Source organism: Salvelinus alpinus, chromosome 27, assembly GCF_045679555.1.
Source record: "Salvelinus alpinus chromosome 27, SLU_Salpinus.1, whole genome shotgun sequence".
In the NCBI taxonomy this organism is placed as follows: Eukaryota; Metazoa; Chordata; class Actinopteri; order Salmoniformes; family Salmonidae; genus Salvelinus; species Salvelinus alpinus.
In genome coordinates, this window is record NC_092112.1 from 47,587,910 (window position 1) to 47,612,914 (window position 25,005).

At 42.1% G+C, this 25,005-nt stretch overlaps 1 protein-coding gene across 3 annotated transcripts; it reads left to right on the plus strand.

Moving 5' to 3' along the window:
* Nucleotides 1-890: 890 nt before the first annotated feature.
* LOC139556667 (sialomucin core protein 24-like) lies at nt 891-14,241 on the plus strand. Of its 3 annotated transcripts, XR_011671162.1 has the most exons (7): nt 894-1,102; nt 2,065-2,130; nt 7,949-8,041; nt 8,549-8,665; nt 8,850-8,930; nt 9,140-13,354; nt 13,448-14,241. XR_011671162.1 is itself a non-coding variant. In XM_071370899.1 (6 exons), the coding sequence occupies exons 1-6, from the start codon at nt 1,033-1,035 to the stop codon at nt 9,313-9,315; spliced, it is 603 nt and encodes a 200-aa protein (XP_071227000.1). In that variant the 5' UTR covers nt 894-1,032; the 3' UTR covers nt 9,316-14,241. The 3 variants fall into 3 exon arrangements, 2 of the variants coding, with proteins under 2 accessions (XP_071227002.1, XP_071227000.1); XM_071370899.1 differs by having other exon boundaries at nt 9,140-14,241; XM_071370901.1 differs by lacking the exon at nt 8,549-8,665 and having other exon boundaries at nt 891-1,102; nt 9,140-14,241.
* The last annotated feature ends 10,764 nt before the right edge of the window (nt 14,242-25,005 follow it).

A 25,005-nucleotide genomic window follows, 5' to 3' on the forward strand; every position in this document is an offset into this window, starting at 1 on the left:
GTGCTATGTCGACATTATTTATTAAAGCGCATCAGTTCTAGCATTTAGCATGTTTTATTGAAAACGTTGGAAATAAATAGGTGTCGCCATAATGACAATTTAAATAGAATACCTACAAAAGGTCATGACATGCGCGTGTGCTGCTTTGCCTCCTCTCACTCACGTGACTCAGCTGCCTGCTGTCGCAACAAACCACTTCGGCCATCCCCACAACTCAAGTCACTTATTCACTCAGTAACAGTCTGACTCAATGCCGGATAGTCAGCAGGTCACAGTAAAAAAATATATATAAGAGCAATGCCACGGCGGAGGCAGTGATCTAGGCCAAAAACCGTTGACCAATACATTTTCACCCGCGACATAGTTTGTAATGAAGACAAATTAGCAAAAAATACGCGGACATGGCAACCCTGCCGCAAGCAAGCAGTAAAAAGAGCCACATGACCTGTGTAGAAGCAGAGATATTCGAAAAGGAGGAGAAAATAATCCCATCGACAATTGGGTGTAAAACGTATAACGCTCCGCCCAGCACTGTCGACCAATTGTGTTCACGTTGTCATGCTGCGTCAAGTGGTTGCTAAACTAATCGTAACGCAAACCATTCTAAAAGTCCGGATATGAGAAACCTGACTGTTTTCGTCGAAAGTACGTAATGTTTCGATTACAAAACTATACGATATTCCAGAGAATAAGTTGCGCATCTCATACCTCGGAAATATGTGTAATATTGTACTTTTCGTTCACGTAACTTTTATTTTTTGGGAGCAATCGCCTAAATGACTCCGATCCGCACCTGTGCCAAAATCTACCAGAATGCACCGCGCGGCCAAATGACAACCCTTGGGCAAAAACACAATAGGCGTTAATACAATTCCCATCTCCTCAAAAGTGAGTATCTCTGGTAGAAGGAAGTAGACAGTTAGATAGCAACAGCATCAGACTACCCGTATCCAGCAGAAATCAGTTCTCTCTCGCGACTCTGCATACATCGGGTGGAACGACGAACAAGTTGGGGGAAAATATAAATTAAACATGTACTTAAAACTTGTTTACGTTACATTAGTCCTCGCCTTGGTAACTGCAACAATAGTTGCGAACGTAGGTAAGTTTGCGACCTAGTAAAGCACAGCTTGTTTTTGCGCTCTCTGCGTTAGAAAGCCTGCGAGCTAAGCGCTAGCTCGTATACATAAATGCGCGAGCCGTTTTGAGTGCATATTTATGCCACATGTCGTTCTAGTTGCCCCGAATGTGACAGCAAACTGTTTCTAAAAACGAATTGTGGGAATCATACGTGTTGTCAAGTTTGTTTGTTTTTAATGATAGATGTGTAACGTTAGCCAGCTGAACTAGCCCTCTAGCCTTTATTCAGAATACAAGCGACATAGCCAACGTGGGCTGCTTGATATCGTCATAGCTGCTAGCTTTTAGGACAAAACTACTATAGTCAGCAACCAGCAACCCTGAAATAACAGGCACATATATGTATTTGTTTAATAAGAGTTTTGGTTATTGTCCCTTTCGACAACATAACTTTAGAAGATGGGGGGGTTAGTGAAATGGTCAACTATGCTCTTGTTGGCCAGCTGGCCCTTGCTTGCCTGTCAGCCTTGCGTCACATTTTAATTTATATTGCGTCATTAATCTATAGCTATATTTCACCAAAAATATCACAGGTCAAACTACATAAGTCACACGGACAGAGGGACAATAAATATTAATCTCCGTCATTGGGGCAGCGGGTTTCTCAGTCCCTCTAATTTCCACGCACAGGTGTTTTAAATGTCATAAACTAACGTTAGAGATTGACATGCCCTTTCTCACCTCGTAGGCAGTCATCTACCAGAAATCATAGCTAAGTAAATGTACCACTCCCTGTGACTAACGTACTTACAGTTGATGAGTATCTAAGGTTGTGCCTATTAAGTAAATATCTCCCTGGCAAGTCCAATTTGGTCTATATCCATCAGTTGGGCTAATTATCTCATTGGTGACAATTCTGGTCAATTACAACAAACCTTTGTATACACTTCTAATTACTTGTATGTTGATTGTTTCCCCTTTCAGATGATGAATGTGCTGAACTCGCTTGTGAATCTTGTGTCGGTGACTGTCAATGGTTGAACTGCACATGTAAGTAGTACCTACCCGTTAAAGCTGGGTGATATATGGACAAAAATCCATATTGTGTTAAATTGCCTGAATTGATGTAATAACATTAATGTGCACCACTGTTTTTTTTAATACACATTATCCTTTAAACTACTGCTACTCGTTTGATGGTTGTAGCCATCAATTGTCCCATTAACAATCACCCATATTAGGAAATGTATTTCATTTCAATCTTCACATTTCTCTAGTGTAGTCTATGAACGATATCCGCAAAATGCCTGCGGTAAGTGGTCGGTATGGCAGTCGATCATTTTCTACACGTGTGCGATATTGTAATAAGGAGGCATACATTTTGACTTTAATGTGTAAGCCCAGGCCTATAATTTCCTGGTCCATGCACTGTATTTTGGGGTTATGATCATTGAACTACCAGACAGTACCAGTCTCTTTCAGGTAGATTGTAAGCCAGTGGAGCCTGCCTTTTGACCAAGTCATTCCAAAGGATCAAGATTTAGCCATTTTGAGGTGCAGGTCAAAAAGGAATTGGACGGGCCTGTCGAGTGGCGCTGTGGTTTAAGGTACTGCATCGCAGTTGCAAGCTGTGCCACTAGAGATCCTGATTGGAGTCCAGGCTCTGTCTCAGCCGGGCATCTACCGGCAGTCCCATGGGGCGGCACACAATTGTCCCGGCCTCGATCGGGTTAGGGGAGGGTTTGGCCGGCAGGGATGTCCTTGTCTCATCGCGCTCTAGCGTCTCCTGTGTTGGGCCGGGCTCGTGCACGGTCGCCAGGTGTACAGTGTTTCCTCCGACACATTGGTGTGGCTGGCTTCCGGGTTAAGCACAGGCATTATGTCAAGAAGCAGTAAGGCTTGGGTGGGTCGTGTTTCAGAGGGCGCATGACTTTCGACCTTCGCCTCTCCTGAGTCCGTACGGGAGTTGCAACGATGAGGCAAGACTGTAAATACCAATTGGATACCACGAAAAAAGGGGTTAAAATACAAAAAGGAATTGGACAAAGGCAGTGAACAGACACGTTTGTGTCCTCCAATTAGTGTCAGCTTAGGACATTTGGCCTAAATCCCTTCCGTACCAGCCATTTAAGAGTAGAGAAATATCTGATGGTCTTTGGACAAGAACACTTTTCTATGTAGTAATCTCATTATGATAATGGGAGTGCCGGTCAGACTTGAGAAATGTCTTGACTATGCAGGATAGTGTGCGTATGGGATCTCCAATGGGGATGCTTGTTTGTTTTTAGGCTTCGGTCTTTGCTTTGGTCGAATGTGATATATTAAGCTCCTACAGACCTGAGTCATACAGTATGCAGTATAACAGTCTTTATATAGCCAGCCTATTGCTTTGAGGTTGTTCCCTGCTGCTCTGACTGACTCAACCAAACTCTCCTCTCCAACCAACTCTACTCTCACAGTGTGCCTGTTACTGTGGCATTGTAGTCCAAGCCACTGCTTTATCAGAATGTGGAACGGAGAATGGATTTGTTTGCCTGTGGATGTTATCAGCCCAGTAAATGAAGTTTTATTTTATGGGGTTTTCTAAGCCAAGCTCAGATCCTAGCCCATGAGCGCTGCTAAATGATAAGTGAGCAGCTGTGGTCATACCCCTGTGTGTGTGAGACTCGGAAGAACCCAAGCAAATCTGCTTGTGTTTTTTAATAGGTTCGGCCACTTAAGCTACCAAGGGTTGTGGGATGTTTTTATAAAGAGCCTCTGTCTGTCATGATTTGCATAATTAACATTGCAAACTAATTAGACACTCCTGTAAAATACTGTCTGAGTTGTGGGTGTGGTAAGTTGGCTTATAGTCAAGGTTCCAGGCATACTAGCCTCCTTGATTACTTGGAATGAGGACTGAGCTGGATCAAGGCCCTCGGCGTTTGTGTCACTGTTTGTGTTTGAGAGAGTGAATGTATTTGGGATGCTTTCTGAAAGGCCTCTAGTAGGCCTGAGCAAGTATGACGCCAAACAATGGTGCATAACAGAGCTCCGTGTGTACTACTCAGACACACACACTCCATGTCACTGTGGACCTCGATGAAGACTGTTCCAATCCCAGAGACGGGAGAGGAAGCCGGGTCGAATGTCAGGAAGATGACGAGAGGGAATGAAGGAAAAGGAATAGAGGAATGAGGAAAAAAATGTGTTAGGACTAGGCAGAGATTGTATGCGTTTCAAAATCTAGTTGCGGTGAAAAGCAATCTACAGTGTCGTAACCTAGAGAGATATGAAATATTAGTGTTACCGGTGTGAAATGGCTAGCTTGTTAGCGGGGTGCGCGCTAATAGCGTTTCAATCGGTGACGTCACTCTGAGACCTTGAAGTAGTTTCCCTTGCTCTGCAAGGGCCGTGGCTTTTGTGGAGCGATAGGTAACGATGCTTCGAGGGTGTCAGTTGTTGATGTGTGCAGAGGGTCCCTGGTTCGAGCCCAGGTAGGGGCGAGGAGAGGGACGGAAGCAAAACTGTTGCATTAGGTTACAGTGAACTTCCCGAGATCTCCATACAGAAAGAGTCCAACAGCAATATCCAGGAATTTCACAGGATGAAGGTCAATGTGTAATTCAAATGTTAAATGCTTAGTATATGATTTAACAGTATCATAAATGTAAGGAAAGGTAGTGCTTTATGTCACATGATTTTTGACAAATATAGGAACTTAAAGCATAGGTTTTGATTAAACTCATGTGTTTCCCTTTTATATCTTAATGTATTCACATGAGAAAAAAAGGCTAATTTATTATTGACTTTGTAAAAAGTGCCACAGTTGTCTCCTACAAGAAATGCTCGCTGGTACCCTAGTTTATAGAAAGATCCACTTAAGTAAAAATACTTTCATGTTCATTTTAGGGATATCTATACTTTAGTGTTTTATATTTTTGACAAATTTTACTAAACTACATTCCTAATGAAAACAATGTATGTTTTAATCCATACAATTTTGACACAAGTACTTGTTACATTGGACACTACGGACACTACGCTGACAGACACAGCAAACCTTCTTGCCACAGCTCGCATTGATGTGCCGTCCTGGATGAGCTGCACTACCTGAGCCACTTGTGTGGGTTGTAGACTCCGTCTCATGCTACCACTAGAGTGAGAGCACCGCCAGCATTCAAAAGTGACCAAAACATCAGCCAGGAAGCATAGGAACTGAGAAGTGGTCTGTGGTCACCACCTGCAGAACCACTCCTTTATTGGCGGTGTCTTGCTAACTGCCTATAATTTCCACCTTTTGTCTACTCCATTTGCACAACAGCATGTGAAATTTATTGTCAGTCAGTGTTGCTTCCTAAGTGGACAGTTTAATTTCACAGAAGTGTGATTGACTTGGAGTTACATTGTGTTGTTTAAGTGTTCCCTTTATTTTTTTGAACAGTATATATAGAATGTAAAATGATTTATACTTTTACTTTTGATACTTAAGTATACTTTAGTAGTACTTTACTGGGTGACTCACTGTTGTAATTTTTTATTAAGGTACAGTATCTTTACTTTTACTCAAGTATGAAAATTGGGTATTTTCCCACTGATGCTCCTCCTTTATTTGGGTCATATCTTTGTTGCAAATGACCTGCCGTTACCATGACAACCACCTCAAAATGTAAAGGAACAGTGACAGGAAATAAGTGTGGTATCCGTGTGCTACATCCGTGTGAATGCGCACATCTTATATGGGTCACCTGTGCAACTGAGTGTGGAGATATAGAAAGTATCTGATTTGGGTTCTTAGTAGCGATGGGGGAAAATATTTTGATTTTTTTTGTTGTTGAATGTATTGTTTTGACACTTGCAATATTATTTTAGTGCTAGTCTGCTGTACCTGCACCAACTCCAGTATTTTCCCTTCATAGCCTGTTCTAATAGGTTTTTTTTTTAACGTAGGGAGACAATTTGTTTTCAGCACGTATTTTGATCAGACATGGAAATACATTTTCTCATGGCTCTCGTCACTGCAGCAATATTTTTGGATCACTGAATCACAATGAAATCACAGTATCGAATCGCAATACACACAGAATTGTGAGAATTGCAATACATATTGTATCGGCACCTAAGTATCGTGAATATATTGTCTTGGGAGGTCCTGGCAATTCCCAGCCTTAGTTCTTAGAGTGGCTGTGTTTGGCTCATATTCGCTCCTCTTAGCAGCCACAACGACATAGACAAAATCCTACAGCACCGTGTGTCACACACCAGAACAAACAACTCTCACCACTACTCCAGTCACTCTTACAGACACAGACACACACACACACCAGAACAAACAACTCTCACCACTACTCCAGTCACTCTTACACACACACACACACACACACACCAGAACAAACAACTCTCACCACTACTCCAGTCACTCTTACACACACACACCCGAACAAACAACTCTCACCACTACTCCAGTCACTCTTACACACACACACACACACACCCGAACTAACATCTCTAACCACACAGTAGGTCTTAGGTCTGAACTAATGCTTCTCACAATTCCCCAGCAGATCGCCTATTAGATATGAACTCAGCAAATCCGAAAGCTCAGACTCACTATGGAGGTGGCAGTTCTAAAGTACACTACAGACCCAGCTCACTTAGGCCTAGGTAATAACCCAACTCGCTGTGGCGAGTTAGTCAACCCCACTGTTATTATCAGATTTGTCTTTGGTTTAGGGATTTCATGTGAATAATGCATTGCCGTCAGAGTGACACCATTTTGTTCTGAAGGCTGTATTTTAATGCCGCAGAGCTACATGTGTCAGCTGGTTTAGCTCAGTGGTCTTAAAGGTCTTGATGTAAGAAAAACACAAGGCGCACTTACGCATCAGTATTATGAGCCTTAATGGTTTTTCCTCTAACAAGCGTCCTCTCTGCTCTCTCACTGGATGCCCCTAGCATGATGTCACAATCCTTCTGAAATGTGAGAGTGAGTTCCATCTTTCACAGCTGCCTGTGAGGTAACGGACCCTTCTACCCCCTCCGCCAATAGAATGCCTGCTGGATACACTGATAGTAGTGGGGTCACAGACACTTTGCAAGGGTAGTGGCAACACTCCAAGCTCAGAAAAGGAAGGGTATAAGAGATCACCAAGGTTTCTGTTTGTGTCGATGTTTTGCTATGAGCACCAGCGAGTCAACTTAGCCTAATTGTCTTCACACTGTTTTTATAGTGAGGCCAGACCAGATTGGTCATGTGAGGATCTGTCAACAGAGGTGAATATCAGACACTCATTTTTTCCAGCAGAGAGCTGTCATACATTTTTTGTTTTGGTTCAGTTTTGGCTGTGGTTGTGTTTAGACTCTTAAGATTAAATGAAGACTAACAGGGTTAGTCAGTGTCACTTCTCGTAGCTGATGTCCAGAGCAATGGGTTTTGCTCAGAGGCTAGGATTTCTGGTCCTTTCAAGTCTCTTCCTGTACCTCCACACATCTCACTCTTCTTCTTTTTTTTTCTCTCGCCTTCTCACATGCACACCCTTGGATTAATCAGTAATGGAAAGATTATGCATTGGGAGGGGGAACGGGCTTTGACTCAGGACTTTCCAGGAAGGAGGAGGACTGTGAGAAGGAACACCCATACACACTATAGACTCCTGAGCTGACAACCATCTAATTAAAATCTCACCATGTGCTTATTCATTTGACTGAAAACAAAGATGATCCTTGTGTTTTTAAACTGCTCGTGTTCCATGGGGTGTCAGGTTTAGTGTAAGGAATCTTTTGGAAATTATCACACACACATATTTTCTTGTCTTTGTTGTTTCCTGTAGAGCACACACAATCACATCTTTTATTTGTGCTTGTGTTTTTCTTTTATCCCCCTGCTCAGTTAGAGAAACTCCAACGGTTTCCTGTGTCAACATCACGTCCATAAACGGTCAGAACATGACCGTGGGCACCTGCTCTAATGAAACTTGCTCCGGTAAGGACTAATAACATCACCTGGTTCATTTAAGGGCCTCTCCAGAGGGATTAGATGTTTTGTCATTCCGGTGACTCACTTTGTAAACATGACAAGTCTACCTTCAACGGTAAGTGACTGATCTAGGCATATGTAGAGATTTCATATCTTTGTTCTATGGTCTTAGTTGCTTTGTCTCAACACTCTAAAATGCTTCCCTTCTTTCCTAATTCCTTTGTCCCTGCCATTCTCCACCCCATGGCTCCTACCTCCCATCCCTCATCCTTCCACTGGTCCAAAAGGATTAAATGGGTGAAAGCTATTTAAATGAATTCACACTATTACATTCACCAATCTACCCCTGTCAGATCACAAGGGAAGGCACGAAGGAAAGGGAAGGAATCATTTTGGGACTATTCAGACATAGACACCGCCATAACCTGGCGATCTCCTTCTTTCCTGCTTTTTACCCTGTCTATCTCACGGTGTCCGTCGCTTCAATGGGATCTCCACCTGTTGCTACTACAGTTGTAACTGACATCCCTGCCCCAGCCACAATCTCCCACTCTCCTACCACTGCTGTTCCAGTTACCCCTGCGGCCAATGCAACTAACAGCAGCACCGCTGAGCCCGAGCCCACCGCAGGTAACCAGCCCAAAGCAGCATCCCGTCTGCTCCCCTAAAATCTGTGTATATTTGCTGTGTGACTTGATTCTTTTGAGGGAGTTTTTGTATGTCAAATTTAAATAAGATGAAATGTTGTTTTTGTATGTCTAGTATATGCATTTAGTGAAATTATACTAAACTGACATCTCACCGCTGGTTACAGCTGACCTGACCACTGTAGTACCAACTTCCCAGCCCGCCACTAACGGCACCTTCCCAGTCTCTGCCGCAACGCAAGCTTCAAGTAAGTTCCCATGCCAGCCCAGTCTGGTATGAAATCAAGAGACTTTTATTTATGGCTGCTTGTAGAGCACCAAGGATTCCATAGAAAGTGTTACTGAATAAAAACTGAATTCCACCTGTGTATTATCAATATGGTTCTATATCCACTTAGCCCTGGCTAGTGGCTCATACAGTGATATAACCAATTTGGCTCTCTCCCTCTTTGTGCAGATGTCAGTGTCACCACCGCATCACCTGTGGGGCCCTCTCCAGCGCCTCATAAGAATTCCACATTTGACGCAGCGAGCTTCATTGGGGGCATAGTGCTGGTCCTGGCCCTGCAGGCCGTGGTCTTCTTCCTCTACAAGTTCTGCAAGTCCAAGGACCGCAACTACCACACCCTCTGAAGAACCCACTCCACCTCCACAATACCTACTCTGGGGCCCACTATGAACACCCTAACCCCTGGCCATTATGATTATCAGTGTTTCCAATCAGTGTTTCTCCCAAAAGCCTAATGCCATTGCGTTACCAACCTGTGGTTTAGGCCTGTAGCTTAAATACACACAAGGTTATAAACTGTACACGCCCACAAGTGCGGCACATCTTTTACTGTACGTAGTTCGCTACACATTTCTCACACCCTGGTGCAGCTGAAGTGAACTCCAGCGCAGTGGCATTTGAGCCTTCAACAGAGGGTTACATCACTATGGATTCCCCGTCTCTCATCCCCTCTTCTCGCTCTCCACCCCCACCCCTCTCTCTCGTTCCCCCTCTCCTCTCCTACACCCCCCCCCCCCCCCCCGCCCCTTCTCCTGCAGTGAGTCATTGTGGCTATTCTCCTGTGTGCTGACTGGATGAAAAGCGGACTTGTTTACTGCATCACTCCCCTGGCCCTTCATCTTAATGTTTTACCTGTCTGGCCTGCCATTAATAGACCCAATAGTCATTTATGTAAACTTTCAATTCCGCTGGTGTATAGTGGGATTGCCACAGTTTTGGAGTACTAGCTTGTTCATGCACCTTGGTAACGCTTTGGAAACACTGTTTGATTGAGGTCCCCTCCCCCTTTATTTTTTGGAACTAGATGACATAGCATAGCTTTTTTTCTTGTTTGTCATGGGACAGATCTGGGTAGGTGTTTTCACAACTCCTTTATAAAGAGGTTGTATTCATCTGATGGCAGAGATACCTGTTAAAGTAAGAAGAATAAAAGGAGAACTAAAAGCAATGGTCCATCCTCTAAGCAGGGCTCTACAGTGCGACCACTTTACTCACATATGCGTGTAAATAGTTTGCTGTGTGAACTGGATTTTGAAAATTTATTTAGGAGCACCGATGCGCGTAGGAAGAATTATGATTCTAGCTTTATTACCTCAAATATTTAGCATTGTGCTACTAAATTTCTTTGTGTGTTTACATTTTTCAACTTAGGCGCACAAAAAAAGTCAGTGTAGAGCTCTGCTTAAGTTAGAATATTATTTATGTAGATGTCCCCATCTTAAGTGGGGGATGAGTTGGGCTCTCTTGGTGTTAAGACACAGTGCTGTGTGTGCGTTTGGCAAACATAACACACTGCCAAAAGAGCAGCTCGATGCAATAAACCCAAGTCAACCCCTAATTTCTACAAAAAAAAATCTTTACCGACTTCAACCAAACAGATTGCAGTGATGAGTCAGACCACTAGACTGGAGATGACCCCCTTGACCCACCACCTTCCTTTAACAGGAAGGAAATCACAATGAGCCAAGTCTTTAGGACACGGTTGAAGGGGTCTGCAGATAAAATATTATAGTAAATATATGGGAATGATAAATAAGTCAGAAGTATAAATTATTGTGTTGAATGGAGATGGAAGAAGATAAGACGGCATGCACCTTGATGCTGACAGTATTGGAAGCAAAGTGCCTTTAATGTTAAATGTCTGTTACCTAAAGCGGTGGGAATGAGGGAGGATTATGATGATGCTCCTCTTCCTCCTGGCTGAGGCGTGAGTGTCGTGAAGTAAAAGCAGCCTGGACACAGGACAGGAGCAGTATCGTGAGAACAGAACCAGGGTTGGCCTCCGTTCCATTTTAATTCAGCCAATCCAGGTAGTAAACTGAAAGTCCACATTTTCCTCATAGGGAATGATTTACATTTCAGTTGTCTTTATGAATTGACTAAATTGAAATGGAATTGAGCCCAACCCTGAGAACCCTAGTATCCCAGCTGTACTGAAGAGCCTTTTATTATTGAAGAGTAGATAGATACAGTAGTTGCTCCTCGTGGTTTTGGATGGATGGATGAAGACCTATTAGCTATAAATTGATTTAGAATGCCATTGGTTGAAAAGTGTCCCCTATGCAGACTGAATATATTTTGTTTCATTAAATGTAGGGCCTAAGTTCCACACAGCTCCCTAATTGATAGTTCCCCCTCATATTGTACAGACACATTCTAATAACCTGTGTTTTTGAAAATATTTAAGGTGGAAAGGCATTTATAGGTAACTGCCAAAATAAATGAAACACTTGAGTGAATGAGGGATACAGTATATTGAAAGCAGGTGCTTCCACACGTGTGGTTCCTTGGTTAATAAAGCAATTAACATCTCATCTTGATTAGGGTCATGTATTAAAAATGCCCAGTTGCCCATTATTTTGGCGACCATTGCTAGAAGGAAGAGATCTCTGACTTTGAAAGAGGGGTCTCAAAGGAGGTTTAAATGGTGTGTGTCTCACAGGAGGTTGGTGACACCTTAATTGAGGAGGATGGGCTCGTAGTGGCTTGAGCGGAATCGGTATATAGTATCACATACAACTCAAACATGGTTTGATGCCATTCGCGCCGTTCCAGCCATTATTATGTTTGTTTTACTCCATGTGTTGTATGTGTCGAACTGCTTTGCTTTATCTTGGCCAGGTCGCAATTGTAAATGAGAACTTGTTCTCAACTTGCCTACCTGGTGAAATAAATAGTGAGCTGTCCTCCCCTCAGCAGCTGCCACTGGTGTCTCTGTCACCAGATCTCAATCTAGTTGTTCACCAATGAGATTCTGGATCAGGCTGCTGGATCCACCACCATCAACAAAACACCACATTTTTGAAATTATCATGGAAGAATGGTGTCGCATCCCTCCAGTTCCAGATACTTGTACTTCTATGCCTAGGAACATTGAAGCTGTTCTGGCCGCCGCCCTATTAAGACGCTTTATGTTGGTGTTTCCTTTATATTGGCAGTTACCTGCTTAGTTAGTAAACTCATGTTTTCTGGAGTCATGCATAAATTGGACAGAGTTTTGAAAGTGTCAAATAACTGACTTAATAATAGCTGGTCCCTGATCTTAAGTGAATTTTAATGTTGAGACCTTGTCCTTTGCATTTTTGGGAGTTTTCTTTTCTCCTATTGAGGCATCTTAGGGGAGCACTCAATTAAAAAAAAAAAAAAAATTTTTTTTTATATAAATGTAGTGCCGGGTGAGACGGGTGTTGGACTACAGAAAAGCAGTGACTAGGTTTCCCAAGTTTACAGTGCAAACGGTATGTGTCTAGTTCTTTGATTAGCTTGCTGCTAATAGTGTGACGTTTGTCCCCTTTGTACATAGAGCTATCATGTCTTTCAGTTGATTTACCTTAAAGGTTTGAACTTTCAATCATGTAAAGGCAAGATTGAGTATTCTTTGAGTCTTTTCAGTAGCATTCACTTGCAATGGCTTCTCAGTTTTGTTTAGCATTTTTTCCTGCATTAATGCATGTCAAACAAATGGAAATGTAATATTTTCTGTTGAATTATGCTATTGGGGCTTCAGACACTTAAAAGAAAAATAACCACTTGATTCATTTGTCAAACATTTTGGTAGAGAAGAGTATGCCTGAACAATGTGTGTTAAAGTCGAAGTTCTCAGTCTTGGCATGGAAAATGGAGTGCGGCGCTGACAGCTTTGTTTTGTACTTTTTGCCTTCCTGTTGCTGCCAAAAATGTATGAATGTTTGTGAGAACTCTTAGCTCAATATTTTCATAATTCTGAAAAAATATCACTGCTTTGTATGGAACACTCGGTGTAATTTAAAAGTGCACGTGTCTGTCGTTCATTGGCCCTGATTTAATGTATGTTCTTGATCACCTTAGGCTTGCCTTTTTTAAAGATGAATCTGCAGTCACCCGATGGCATTAGGCTACATCCCAAAGACCCCCCCCCCCCCCCTCCCAACTATGGCAAGTCAGAAGTACAAATCTAGTTTTGCTTTGTCTGCATTCACAGTATGCTGAACATTGAGTCCTCTATACTCACTCACACAAAGGAAAGTTAATGGCCAAAAGGCAGGTGGAGAAGGCAACCGATAAGCATTTGTGAATCCATAGTGCATTCTGAGTGTTACTAAACCATTCTTTCTCCTTTTGCCATGGTCTTAAGGACACAGTGATTTAAAATGTCTGCATGCCGTAGGAACACACAATGTAGCAGTGAGTATTTTCTTTCAGTGTTTGTCACAGGACATTGCCAGTACCCATAGCAACTGATAACAAATATTCTGATACCCTTTTTTTTTTTTTCAGCTCGGACAAAGTCACACGGCCCCTCTCCATGCACCTTTTCAAGAAAAGTGCCTTACTCAGTTGAACATAAATTAAGATTTGTATTTTTGTCTTAACTTGATAGTACACCCAGTAGATATTAAAGGGACTCCGGACTTCCAGACCCTTGTAAAGATTCAATCAAAGATGCTTTGAGTGGTGAGCAGCTTTAAATGTATTTGTTTTCTCTGTCACACTCGACTTTGGGAGCTTAAACCAGACGGAAGAATGGGTCAGCTGGCCAGATTCACAGGCATGCAAAATATGTCAAATTGTTGCGTTCCATGACTTGTGTTCCATGACTTGGCTACATTCCAACATAATTCAATTTACATTCTTGACCTGAGAATGTAGCTGTCTCTGGACAATGGTGCCCATTAGTATTGTATATCTCAAACCCAGTTTGCTGATGTTTACATGTCTATGGCTCTGGGGGCAGCCACCATTTTCTGTGTGAAGCTCTGAAGCTAGAGCTTTTAAAATTGAGTTTTTTTTTGTTAGTTGCTTTCTAACAATGTCCACGTCACCTTGATCTTAGTCCGGTTAAATAAGAGGTTCTAGGTCTTATGGAATGATTCCTCAGCGTTGCTCTCATGTGCACAAAGATACAGATGAATATGTACACATGCAGTTGCTGTTATTTAGCCATGATGCCTGCTACTCTGTTTTATGCTTGTTTTATATCCATTTTGCCTGGAATCTTGATTTGCCTTTCTTTTATAGTTTTGCCATTCGATTGAAGATGTTAAATTCAATAAAGTTTGAATATTGTTGAACATGGTCTTTGTGTATTTACTGTTGCTGCAACTTCTATGACGTTTCATAGCAGGGAAATCTTATTCAGAATGCTGTGCAACATGCTGTAAATCACAAACCAAGACCGCTACAATGGGCTCTACATTGTGAAACAGTTTGGTAACCAAGACTTGAGTTTTAACCTCTTATCAGGGAGACAAGGTGGCAGGTTGCCGCAGAAGTCACAGAGTTCAGAGAGTAGCTGCTGGACTAATAAGAAGTGCCAACTGCATTCGGGGCCCCAAAGTGAAGGTGTGGATGTCAGCGACAGTCAAACATAAACACAGATCACTCTTGGCTTGGTGTTCTAGCCACGTGCTGGAGGGGTCAAGTTGCCCATAACTCCTGTAGAGGGGCAAGAGGTTTTTACTGATTTATTCTGCAGCATTGTCTCTCACATAGACATGCACACCTGTCTTGCGCCTAACCAGGGTAGTAGTGGCAAATCCTGTCCAGAAAAATACTATTTTCTGTTTTACCCGTTCTTTCTCTCTATATCTTGTTATGGCTGCAGGGGGCGTATTGAAAAACTGGAAAATATGTGCCCATTTTCAAACGGCCTCTTACTCAATTTTTGCTCGTACAATATGCATATTATTATTACTATTGGATAGAAAACAGTCTCTAATTTCTAAAACCGTTTGAATTATTTCTCTAAGTGGAACAGAACTCTTTTTACAGCCCATTTCCTATCCGGAAGTGAGATTTCCAAAAGCGATGTCTCTCTTCAAGAGCTTGTCTATAAAAGGGCATGTCACTTAGGACTGTAGAAACGCGTCATACGCCTTCCCCTGGGTGTCATGCGGAAGTGAGAGCAGAAATGACTTGATTATCTCGTCCTGGGATTGAACACAACCTCTTGGAGTGAGAGTTGCGCACTTTATGCTTTTTTCTGGGCGCGAAGTAGGACCTGGACTCGGCTCCTGGAAAACCCTCGTTAAAGGTGAATATGATCTCCGGCTTCGATTTTATTTGATACATGTCACAATATCATCCTAAAGTATGTTTTTTCAATATAGTTTAATTATATTATTGAAATTTATTCTGGACTTTAGACGTGATGCGACGCAAGAATTTTGTCAAGAAGGAGAGGTTAGCGCCGCACGGCCAGTGTGCTTGCTAATTCAAGAGGGAAATCGTTCGTTCTGGATCCAAATAAAGACGGTTCTGAACAAAGGACCCCTTGGAGAACATTCTGATGGAAGATCAACAAAGATAAGGACCCAATTTGGGATGCTTTTTCATATATCTGTCGAACTGTGCTATCGCTACCGTTTGACTAGAATCAATGCTGCTGTGTGCTAGCTATTGTAGTAAGCTAATATAACGATATATTGTGTTTTCGCTGTAAAACACTTCAAAAATCAGAAATATTGGCTGTCTTCACAAGATCTTTGTCTTTCATTAGCTATCCACCATATATTCTTCTGAAATGTTTTATGATGTGTAATTAGTAGTTGACGTTGGTGTCTGTATTTTCTCTGGCTACTCCCGTGCGATTTCTGACTGTAGCTATGATGGTAGCAGTAATGTAAAACTGATTTATAGCTAAAATATGCACATTTTTTGAACAAAACATAGATTTATTGTGTAACATGTTATAGGACTGTCATCTGAGGTAGTTTTTTCTAGGTTATTTAGGTTGGTTCTAGGTTAGTTAGGTTGGCTTGTGCATGCTACTTGCATCCTACTTGTGCTGTGAAAAATGTCTGTCCTCTTTTTTATTTGGTGGTGAGCTAACATAAATATATGTGGTGTTTTCTCTGTAAAACATTTAAAAAATCGGACATGTTGGCTGGATTCACAAGATGTTTATCTTTCAAATGCTGTATTGGACTTGTTAATGTGTGAAAGTTAAATATAAAAAAAAAATAGATTTTGAATTTCGCGCCCTGCACTTGAGCTGGATGTTTTCATAGGTGTTCCGGTGTCGGGCTGCAGCCATAACAGGATATCGCTCCTCTACTTAGTGCTTACACACACATAACAGGATCTCTACCACTGGCTGTGTATGCAAACAGTGACCTTGATATGACTGGCTTATTGACAGAGTTAATAAGGCTGCATTTTTGTTGTATTGCGTCACTTCCTGTTGAATCTGCAGACGTGTTGCTGTGTGTTTTGTTGCTGTGCGTTTTGCTGCCAACTTTACTTTGCTAGCTGACAACTTTACGTTTTTTTGTTTTGTTTTTGTTTTTAATTACCGTTTATATTTTTAGTTTTTTTCCATCGCAACTTTTTTCCCTCATTCAACTTTTTCACTCCGGACGCTTTATCTGGACATGGTTCGTCAACACCTTCAACAGCCGAAGCTAAGTAGTAACATTAACATGATGTCTTCTAATTGCAGTCGCTGTACTCATAATATACAGGAGAACGATCGCCTTACGGCGAGAATAGCTGTGCTACAAGCCCAGCTTCAGACGCAATCGTTAGGCAAGGGTAATTTCAGTGTAGGAAAGGAAGAAACAGCGTCTGTGCCACCAGTAAGTACAGATAGTAACGTTAGTATAAAACATTCAGTTCAAATCAAATTTATTTATATAGCCCTTCTTACATCAGCTGATCTCTCAAAGTGCTGTACAGAAACCCAGCCTAAAACCCCAAACAGCAAGCAATGCAGGTGTAGAAGCACGGTGTCTAGGAAAAACTCCCTAGAAAGGCCAAAACCTAGGAAGAAACCTAGAGAGGAACCAGGCTATGAGGGGTGGCCAGTCTTCTTCTGGCTGTGCCGGGTGGAGATAACAGAACATGGCCAAGATGTTCAAATGTTCATAAATGACCAGCATGGTCAAATAATAATAATCACAGTAGTTGTCGAGGGTGCAGCAAGTCAGCACCTCAGGGGTAAATGTCAGTTGGCTTTTCATAGCCGATCATTAAGAGTATCTCTACCGCTCCTGCTGTCTCTAGAGAGTTGAAAACAGCAGGTCTGGGACAGGTAGCACGTCCGGTGAACAGGTCAGGGTTCCATAGCCACATGCAGAACAGTTGAAACTGGAGCAGCAGCACGGCCAGGTGGACTGGGGACAGCAAGGAGTCATCATGCCAGGTAGTCCTGAGGCATGGTCCTAGGACTCAGGTCCTCCGAGAGAGAGAAAGAAAGAGCGAAAGAGAGAATTAGAGAGAGCATACTTAAATTCACACAGGACACCGGATAAGACAGGAGAAGTACTCCAGATATAACAAACTGACCCTAGCCCACCGACACATAAACTACTGCAGCATAAATACTGGAGGCTGAGACAGGAGGGGTCAGGAGACACTGTGGCCCCATCCGATGATACCCCCGGACAGGGCCAAACAGGAAGGATATAACCCCACCCACTTTGCCAAAGCACAGCCCCCACACCACTAGAGGGATATCTTCAACCACCAACGTACCATCCTGAGACAAGGCCGAGTATAGCCCACAAAGATCAAAGTTCAGTGTCCACTCTCTCAAACTAACAGGATATTTGGTCAGTTCCCAGGGTCACAAGTCCTGCTTACTTAGCAGAAAATGCTAGTGGGAGAGAAAGTGTGTGTGAATAAGTGCATGTGCGTTTTTGAAGGTGTATGTGTGTGTGACTGCACTGTCGCTGTGTTAAAGCCTATTTATGCTTGATCCGTCAATGGGATCGGAGGCTCCTTATGGACGATGTGAAGCAATTGCGAAGCCTCCAGGGGCCAAATTGAGCTCCATACCGCGTTGCCATGCGCCTCCCAAATGTTGTAACAATGCAGATGGCTCCATATTGCTCAGCATTGACAAGTGTGGTTGGCGAGAGGTCCTGAATAAACACAAACTCACTTCCTTGACATCTTCACAACAGCTCTGCGCTGCTCCGACATCTGCCAATGCATCGCCTTTTAGAGGGTTTCACTCTGTTCAGGAGCAGCACTCGAGGCTGGCATTCTTTTCCTTGAGCCAAAGTTACGTGAAAGACGAGGTGTTTTGGACACTGAATACTCTGTCCTTCCTATCTTTCCAAAAATAACAATCTTACGCCCTGCACTTAAAGACAATTTATGCTTCATCTGAAAATGTGGTCGGAGGCTTCGTATGGAGAGTGGGACGCAATTGTGGAGCCTCCGGAGGCAAGCAGAGGCCAAATCGAGCTCCATACTGCATTCCTGTGCACCTCTCAAATTTTGTAACAATGCAGAGGGCTCCGTAGCTCCGCATTGACATGATTGGTTGAAGGTGGGTGGGGGCGGTACGTCCTGTATAAACACAAAATCACTTCCTTGACAACTTCCTTTACAATAGCTCTACTCCGCTAGAGCAAGAATTATGAAAGCCCTGACATCTGCAGAGGCTGCACCGCAGTAAATGCTGAACTGCCACTTTGGATTAACCACGCAGCGCCTTTTAGTGTGCATTGGACATGGATGGTTGGTTAGCCACATTGTTGTTTTATTTTAGTCAAATCCATCTCTAACTTATGACCCCAGATGCCCTTTACAGAAGAAGGGAAAATCTCCCAGACAGTCTTATCAGTTTCTTGATTACTGACCAACTCACTGTTATAAACTGACTGGGAATTTGTCTTGTGAAATCATTCAAGTCAACATGCTTCACCTTAGTTACTGTTTAGAGATTGTCAGTAACCCAAACAGACAGAAAAAAAGGCCATTATTATTTTTCATGTTTTTATTTTATTATAATTTGAAAAGACCTTGAGTGCCAACTGTCCAGGGACTGTGTTTTGGGACTTTCACACACCCACAACAACATACCTGGCATGTTGTAACAATACAGACATTACTCTGGCCTTCCTCTCTGGCTGCTACTGAAAACCACTCTGCCTTGTCCACTGGCCAGTTTCAGATAGGGCAAGAGAGGGAGGGAGGGAAAGTGAAACCGGGTTAGGAGGTTGAGAGAGTGAGAAGGGGGAGTAAATGAGAGAAAGTAAGGGAGTGGGTAAAGCTGGTGGTGGAAGAGGGAACTGGTGAGAGAGATGGAATAATAGAGAGACAGAAGGAAGGAGAGGTAGAGAAAAGCCAGGGCTCATCTGAGCTAACTTGATTTCTGCTCCCAGTGCTAGTCGACAATCTAATAAGGAAGTACGAAACAAAACACTGGATTCAGTACTGCTCTCTTATCCCCTCTCTCTGTGCAAAGTGATGCAGTGAGCTCCGAATCACACAGAAAATAACAGAACCCAGTGATGGCAGAGATATGGAAGTGAATCATACGGCTGGTAAAAACAACGAGTGTCAGCTGAGCCCCTTCTCCCATGACCCGGGGCCCTGTGCAGCCAGTTCAGTTAGGGTTAGAGACCAGACCAGCCAGGTCCCCATTTTCACTTTTTTACAAATTAGATTTTGCTTCTTATGGCTGGGATCCCGTTAACGGGATCGATATGACAACAGTGCAGGGCGCTAAATTCAAAACAACAGAAATCTCATAATTAAAATTCCTCAGACATGTAAAACACAAGTATTTTACACCATTTTAAAGATAAACTTGTTGTTAATCACACCAAAGTGTCCGATTTCAAAAAGGCTTTATGAAGAAAGCAGAACATATCATTATGTTAGGTCAGCACCTATTCACAGAAAAACACAGCCATTTTTTCAGCCAAAGAGAGGAGTCTCAAAAAGCAGAAATAGAGATAAAATAAATCACTAATCTTTGATGATCTTCATCAGATGACACTCATAGGACTTCATGTTACACAATACATGTATGTTTTGTTCGATAAAGTTCATATTTATATCCAAAAATCTCAGTTTACATTGGCGCGTTATGTTCAGTAATGTTTTGCCTCCAAAACATCCGGTGATTTTGCGGAGAGCCACATCAATTTACAGAAATACTCATAATAAACATTGATAAAAGATACAAGTATTATACATGGAACTTTAGATAAACTTCTCCTTAATGCAACCGCTGTGTCAGATTTCAAAAAAACTTTACGGAAAAAGCACACCATGCTATAATCTGAGTACAGCGCTCAGAGCCCAAACAAGCCATGAAGATATCCGCCATGTTGTGGAGTCAACAGATGTCAGAATAGCATTATAAATATTCACTTACCTTTGATGATCTTCATCAGAATGCACTCCCAGGAATCCCAGTTTCACAATAAATGTTTGATTTGTTCCATAAAGTCCATAATTTATGTCCAAATACCTCATTTTTGTTTGCGCGTTCAGTACACAATCCAAACTCACGACGTGCGGGCAAGTCCATGCGAAAGTTCAGACGAAAAGTCATATTACAGTTCTTAGAAACATGTCAAAAGAAGTATAGAATCAATCTTTAGGATGTTTTTAACATAAATCTTCAATAATGTTCCAACCGGAGAATGTCAAGCTAACTCTCTCACATGAACGCGCCTGGTCAGCTGCCAGAGCCCTGACTCAAAGAGCCCTCATTCCCCCCTCCTTCACAGTAGAAGCATCAAACAAGGTTCTAAAGACTGTTGACCTCTAGTGGAAGCCTTAGGAAGTGCAATATGACCAATATCCCACTGTATCTTCGATAGGCAAAGAGTTGAAAACCTACAAACCTCAGATTTCCCACTTCCTGGTTGGATTTTTTCTCAGGTTTTTTTTACCTGCCATATGAGTTCTGTTATACTCACAGACTTCATTCAAACAGTTTTAGAAACTTCAGAGTGTGTGCTATCCAAATATATCAATATCCATATTAATATGCATATCTTAGCTTCTGGGCCTGAGTAGCAGGCAGTTTACTCTGGGCACCTTATTCATCCAATCTACTCAATACTGCCCCCAGCCATAAGAAGTTAATTGAACCCTGAGTTGACCAGAGAAAACGGACCACTGTCCTATTACCACACACACACCTGCACGTCAGGACCAAAGTTGTGGTTGATTAATGGTTGGACCGCAGTTTTCTGGAGGCATCTGGGGAGTGTCTTAGGTAATTATGTGTCTGAGACTGAGACAACACCTGTGTATCTGTTTGTAAAGAAATATAAGTCTCCATGTCCCTAAACCGAACTCATCATTTCACAACAAGCTGTAATCAATTACTGACTAATGAGTTGTAGTAGAACTGGAGGCCTTGCTGTGCATCTAGTTTCCTATCCAGGAGAAAGATTGCCATCTAGTGGATATTGACTGTATGTGACCATTAGGCCACAAAGCACTGGACTGAAAGTAGTCTTGTCAAATCTGGCTTTAATAGTTGCATTAAAATCTGAGGAATTTAGAACTTAAGAAAATAGTCTGATGCTGTTATATTAAGAGTGTTTATTAGACAAAAACATACAAGTGTCACAATAGTTAAATCATTACAAAATGACTGTTTTTGTGCATGTACAGTGTGTATGACAAACGAACATACATTACAAACATAAGTAACAAAAGGTTACCCTAAAATCATTCTAATAAAATATCTTTGACATTTGGCCACGCAGAAGCTGACACGTAAAAACTACAATGGGGGACCCACAACACTTTGCTTGTGTGCTTCCCTTAGCCGGTCCTGAAGGACCCCTATGCGCTCCAGAGTGGTGCAAAAGGCATCACTACAGTCACTGGTTCGATTCCAGGCTGTATCACATCTGTACGTGATTGGGAGTCCCATAGGGCGACGCACAATTGGCCCAGCGTTGTCCCGGTTTGGCCAGGGTAGGCCGTCATGACTTGCCTAGTTAAATAAATGTTAAATAAATAAAATTGTGTGCAGGCTTTCATCTTCATATCACACTGATCAATGGGCAACACTTAAACATAATCAAGCACGGTTTGAGATTAACCTGTTCACAGAAGGATTCTCCAGATCCAGCTCTGATACATGTTGATAGCTATGTCTCCTAGGTGATATCATCTTTCTTCAGGCTGGTTCACAGTGTCTAGGTTTCTCTGAGCACCTGGAGGTTCTCCTGACTCACCCCTGCTCTCATTTCCCCCACCCCCCCTCCCGTGAGGTGGTCTTAATGGGGGAGTAGGGCAGGGGTGTCACCCCGCTCCCCCTTAGCCCTGCTGTCTTTACAGGGAGAGGAGATACAGTATTATTAGACATATCAAAAAAGTCCCTCCCCAGTCCCTCCCCAATCCCTCCCCAGTCCCCACTAATCCTCCTTCTCTCACTTCTCTTTCAGACCCAGAACATCCCCTTATTCCATTGTTACTCCCATCTCTCTGCATGCTAACACTCTGCGTGTTAGCATGCACCGAGTGGCTGGGGATCGTCGACTGAGAAAGGGAGAGAGAGAACGATAGGGAGAGATGTGGTCAGTCACAGAGATGTTCTCTCAACAAACCTAATATTGATATACTTGCAGAGCAAAGTAAAATGAGGACGTACTGTTACAGCTACAAAGAGCAGTTTCTTTTTTGGGAAAGATGTTGGTGCTGGGGCCTCTTGCATCCCCAAATGAATTTTCTGGCGAGGACTAATTCAGACAATGTTATGTAGCACAAAATGACATTTTAATTGCATGTCATTAAGTTGTGGTTATTGCGGGTAGTACCCTGGAGGCGGTATTGGATTTCTTCTTCTTTGGTTTGACCTCGTCAGAGACAAGTTGAGAGATTAACTTTCAATCTACTAATATAATATATGATGAATCAAATGGGCTTGGAACAGGGGCATATCTGAAATTATTCATTTATCAGTCTGACAAGAATTGAAAACACCTTTGTTCTTTGTCTCAGTCTGGATTCATAATTAAATCGATTGAATTGGCACTTCAAGCAACTTTAGCAAAATATTTGGCCATGTAGAAAATGATGATTAATTCTATTTTCATACCTTCAGAAAGTTGTCAAAGCTGGAGCAGCCTGTTTGCAGATGTTGATGATGATGAGATGCAGAAAAAAATTGCAGATTTCTGCATGTGCCACACAGGTTTGGGTTTTGTGTGTGTGTGTGTGTGTGTGTGTGTGTGTGTGTGTGTGTGTGTGTGTGTGTGTGTGTGTGTGTGTGTGTGTGTGTGTGTGTGTGTGTGTGTGTGTGTGTGTGTGTGTGTGTGTGTGTGTGTGTGTGTGTGTGTGTGTGTGTGTGTGTGTGTGTACATGTATAAAGAAACGAAATAACATGTCTGTCTGAACGGGACATCAGTCTGCACACGTCCCACTGTGGTACTCTCCCCATCACAGACTGAATGTTTTCACAAAGATTAGTCCAAATGATGAAAAACCTCAAACTATGATGTCATTCTCTCCATACCCTAGCTGAGGAATGCTCAACTCCGTTCTCTTATAACAGAGTTGAGTGTTCCTCAGCTATCCATATCATCGTGAAGGACTCTTCAAATAACTATATCTTCAAATAGAAAAATGCACATTTCTATATTCAAAGAGTTGTAAATGTTGGCACTGTTGCAAACAGTATTTTAAATGCATCTGTGTCACCTGATATATAGAATTGCTTGTCTGAACATTGTGTACTAACACAGTAGGGGGTGTGCACTTCTAAAATTGTGTTACTATACATTTCTAATAAACTCAGCAACAATCACTATGTTTGCTGGGAGGTGTAGTTTGTTATTTCTCTTCATCCCATTTTTGAATGGGTCCGATTGCTAAAAGAAACAAACTTCCATGTTTCCCCTGCCGTGGGTAACGATGACTATTGGCCAAAATCTGGATAGATCTGCCTATATTTGGTTACGGAGCAGACCATTGGACATAAGTCTTGCCAATCAAGTGTCAACTCAAGATGCTGCTTTTTTTGTTTTTTTTTGTTTTTTATGAACACAACAAATACAATAAACTGAAATATACAAACAAGAGTACATAAACCCAACAGACAGGGGTATTACATATCAAGATTCATTTTCAATTTGTTAAATACTTCCAAGTTGCTGCTCTGTAGTAATGAAATATGCTTGGGTGTCTCACTGCCGCATGAACTGTGGAAAATAATGTAAATGTACTAAGTATTTGTCAACGACACCCTTCGTTTGCAAGATGTACTGAAAGATGAGGCTACGGTATATAACTGCTGCTATGCTAAAATATATATTTGTGCTCTATAGGTGTTTGTAACCATTCACTGTTCATAAAAGGGTTGAGACCGAGAGAGCAAGAAAAGATTGAATGGACCATTTGGCTAGCTAACCAACTGTAAACCATATACCACATGTTTACAACTAGCTAATGAAACCACTAAAACAATGGCTGTGTTATGGATACTGTTAGACCAGTGCCAAGCCTTTTGGAAGCATGTTTTTTGGGGGGGTTTTCCATGTTGAACAACACATTATAAGCTGCTAACGGACTGCAAAACAGCTAACGCTAGCTAGATTTGTACAGCTAGCTTGCTGTACTCTGCAGTAGGGCTACTGTAAAAGCAGGCTTTCATTGTTGGCATTAACTTTCTGGTTTACAAACGACTGGCTTTCGCACAGAGTGTTCAGAAAAGTGTTCTGCATTGTCCATTGATATGCATTTTTGTTCATTCCCTCTCAGCTTTAGACACATATCTTGACAATGCAAACAATGTCCTTTTTATTCAGTCAAAATGTGTTCTTTTCTTTTGCATAATAGGGGGAAACCCTCTAGCCACGTTGTTCAAGTTTTGACATATTTGTCAAGAACTTTCATAAATTATTGTTCTAACTGCTGTCTATTGAATGCATTTGGTGGTAGGCTATAGATAAAATATTTTAGCGTCTATGAGTATTTGACAATGGTTGGCATTTCATGCACTTCCAGTGGTGGAAAAAGTACCCAATTGTCAAACTTGGGGAAAGTATAGATGCCTTAATAGAAAGTTACTCAAGTAAAAGTTAAAGTCACCCAGTAAAATACTACTTGAGTATTAGTCAAAAAGTATT

Excerpts from the sequence above, each read along its gene's own strand:
- LOC139556667 (XM_071370899.1), top strand. The coding sequence starts at position 1,033 with ATGTACTTAAAACTTGTTTACGTTACATTAGTCCTCGCCTTGGTAACT. Across the intron at positions 2,131-7,948 it reads TCAATGGTTGAACTGCACAT|TTAGAGAAACTCCAACGGTT; the intron begins GTAAGTAGTACC and ends CCCCCTGCTCAG. Across the intron at positions 8,666-8,849 it reads TGAGCCCGAGCCCACCGCAG|CTGACCTGACCACTGTAGTA; the intron begins GTAACCAGCCCA and ends CGCTGGTTACAG.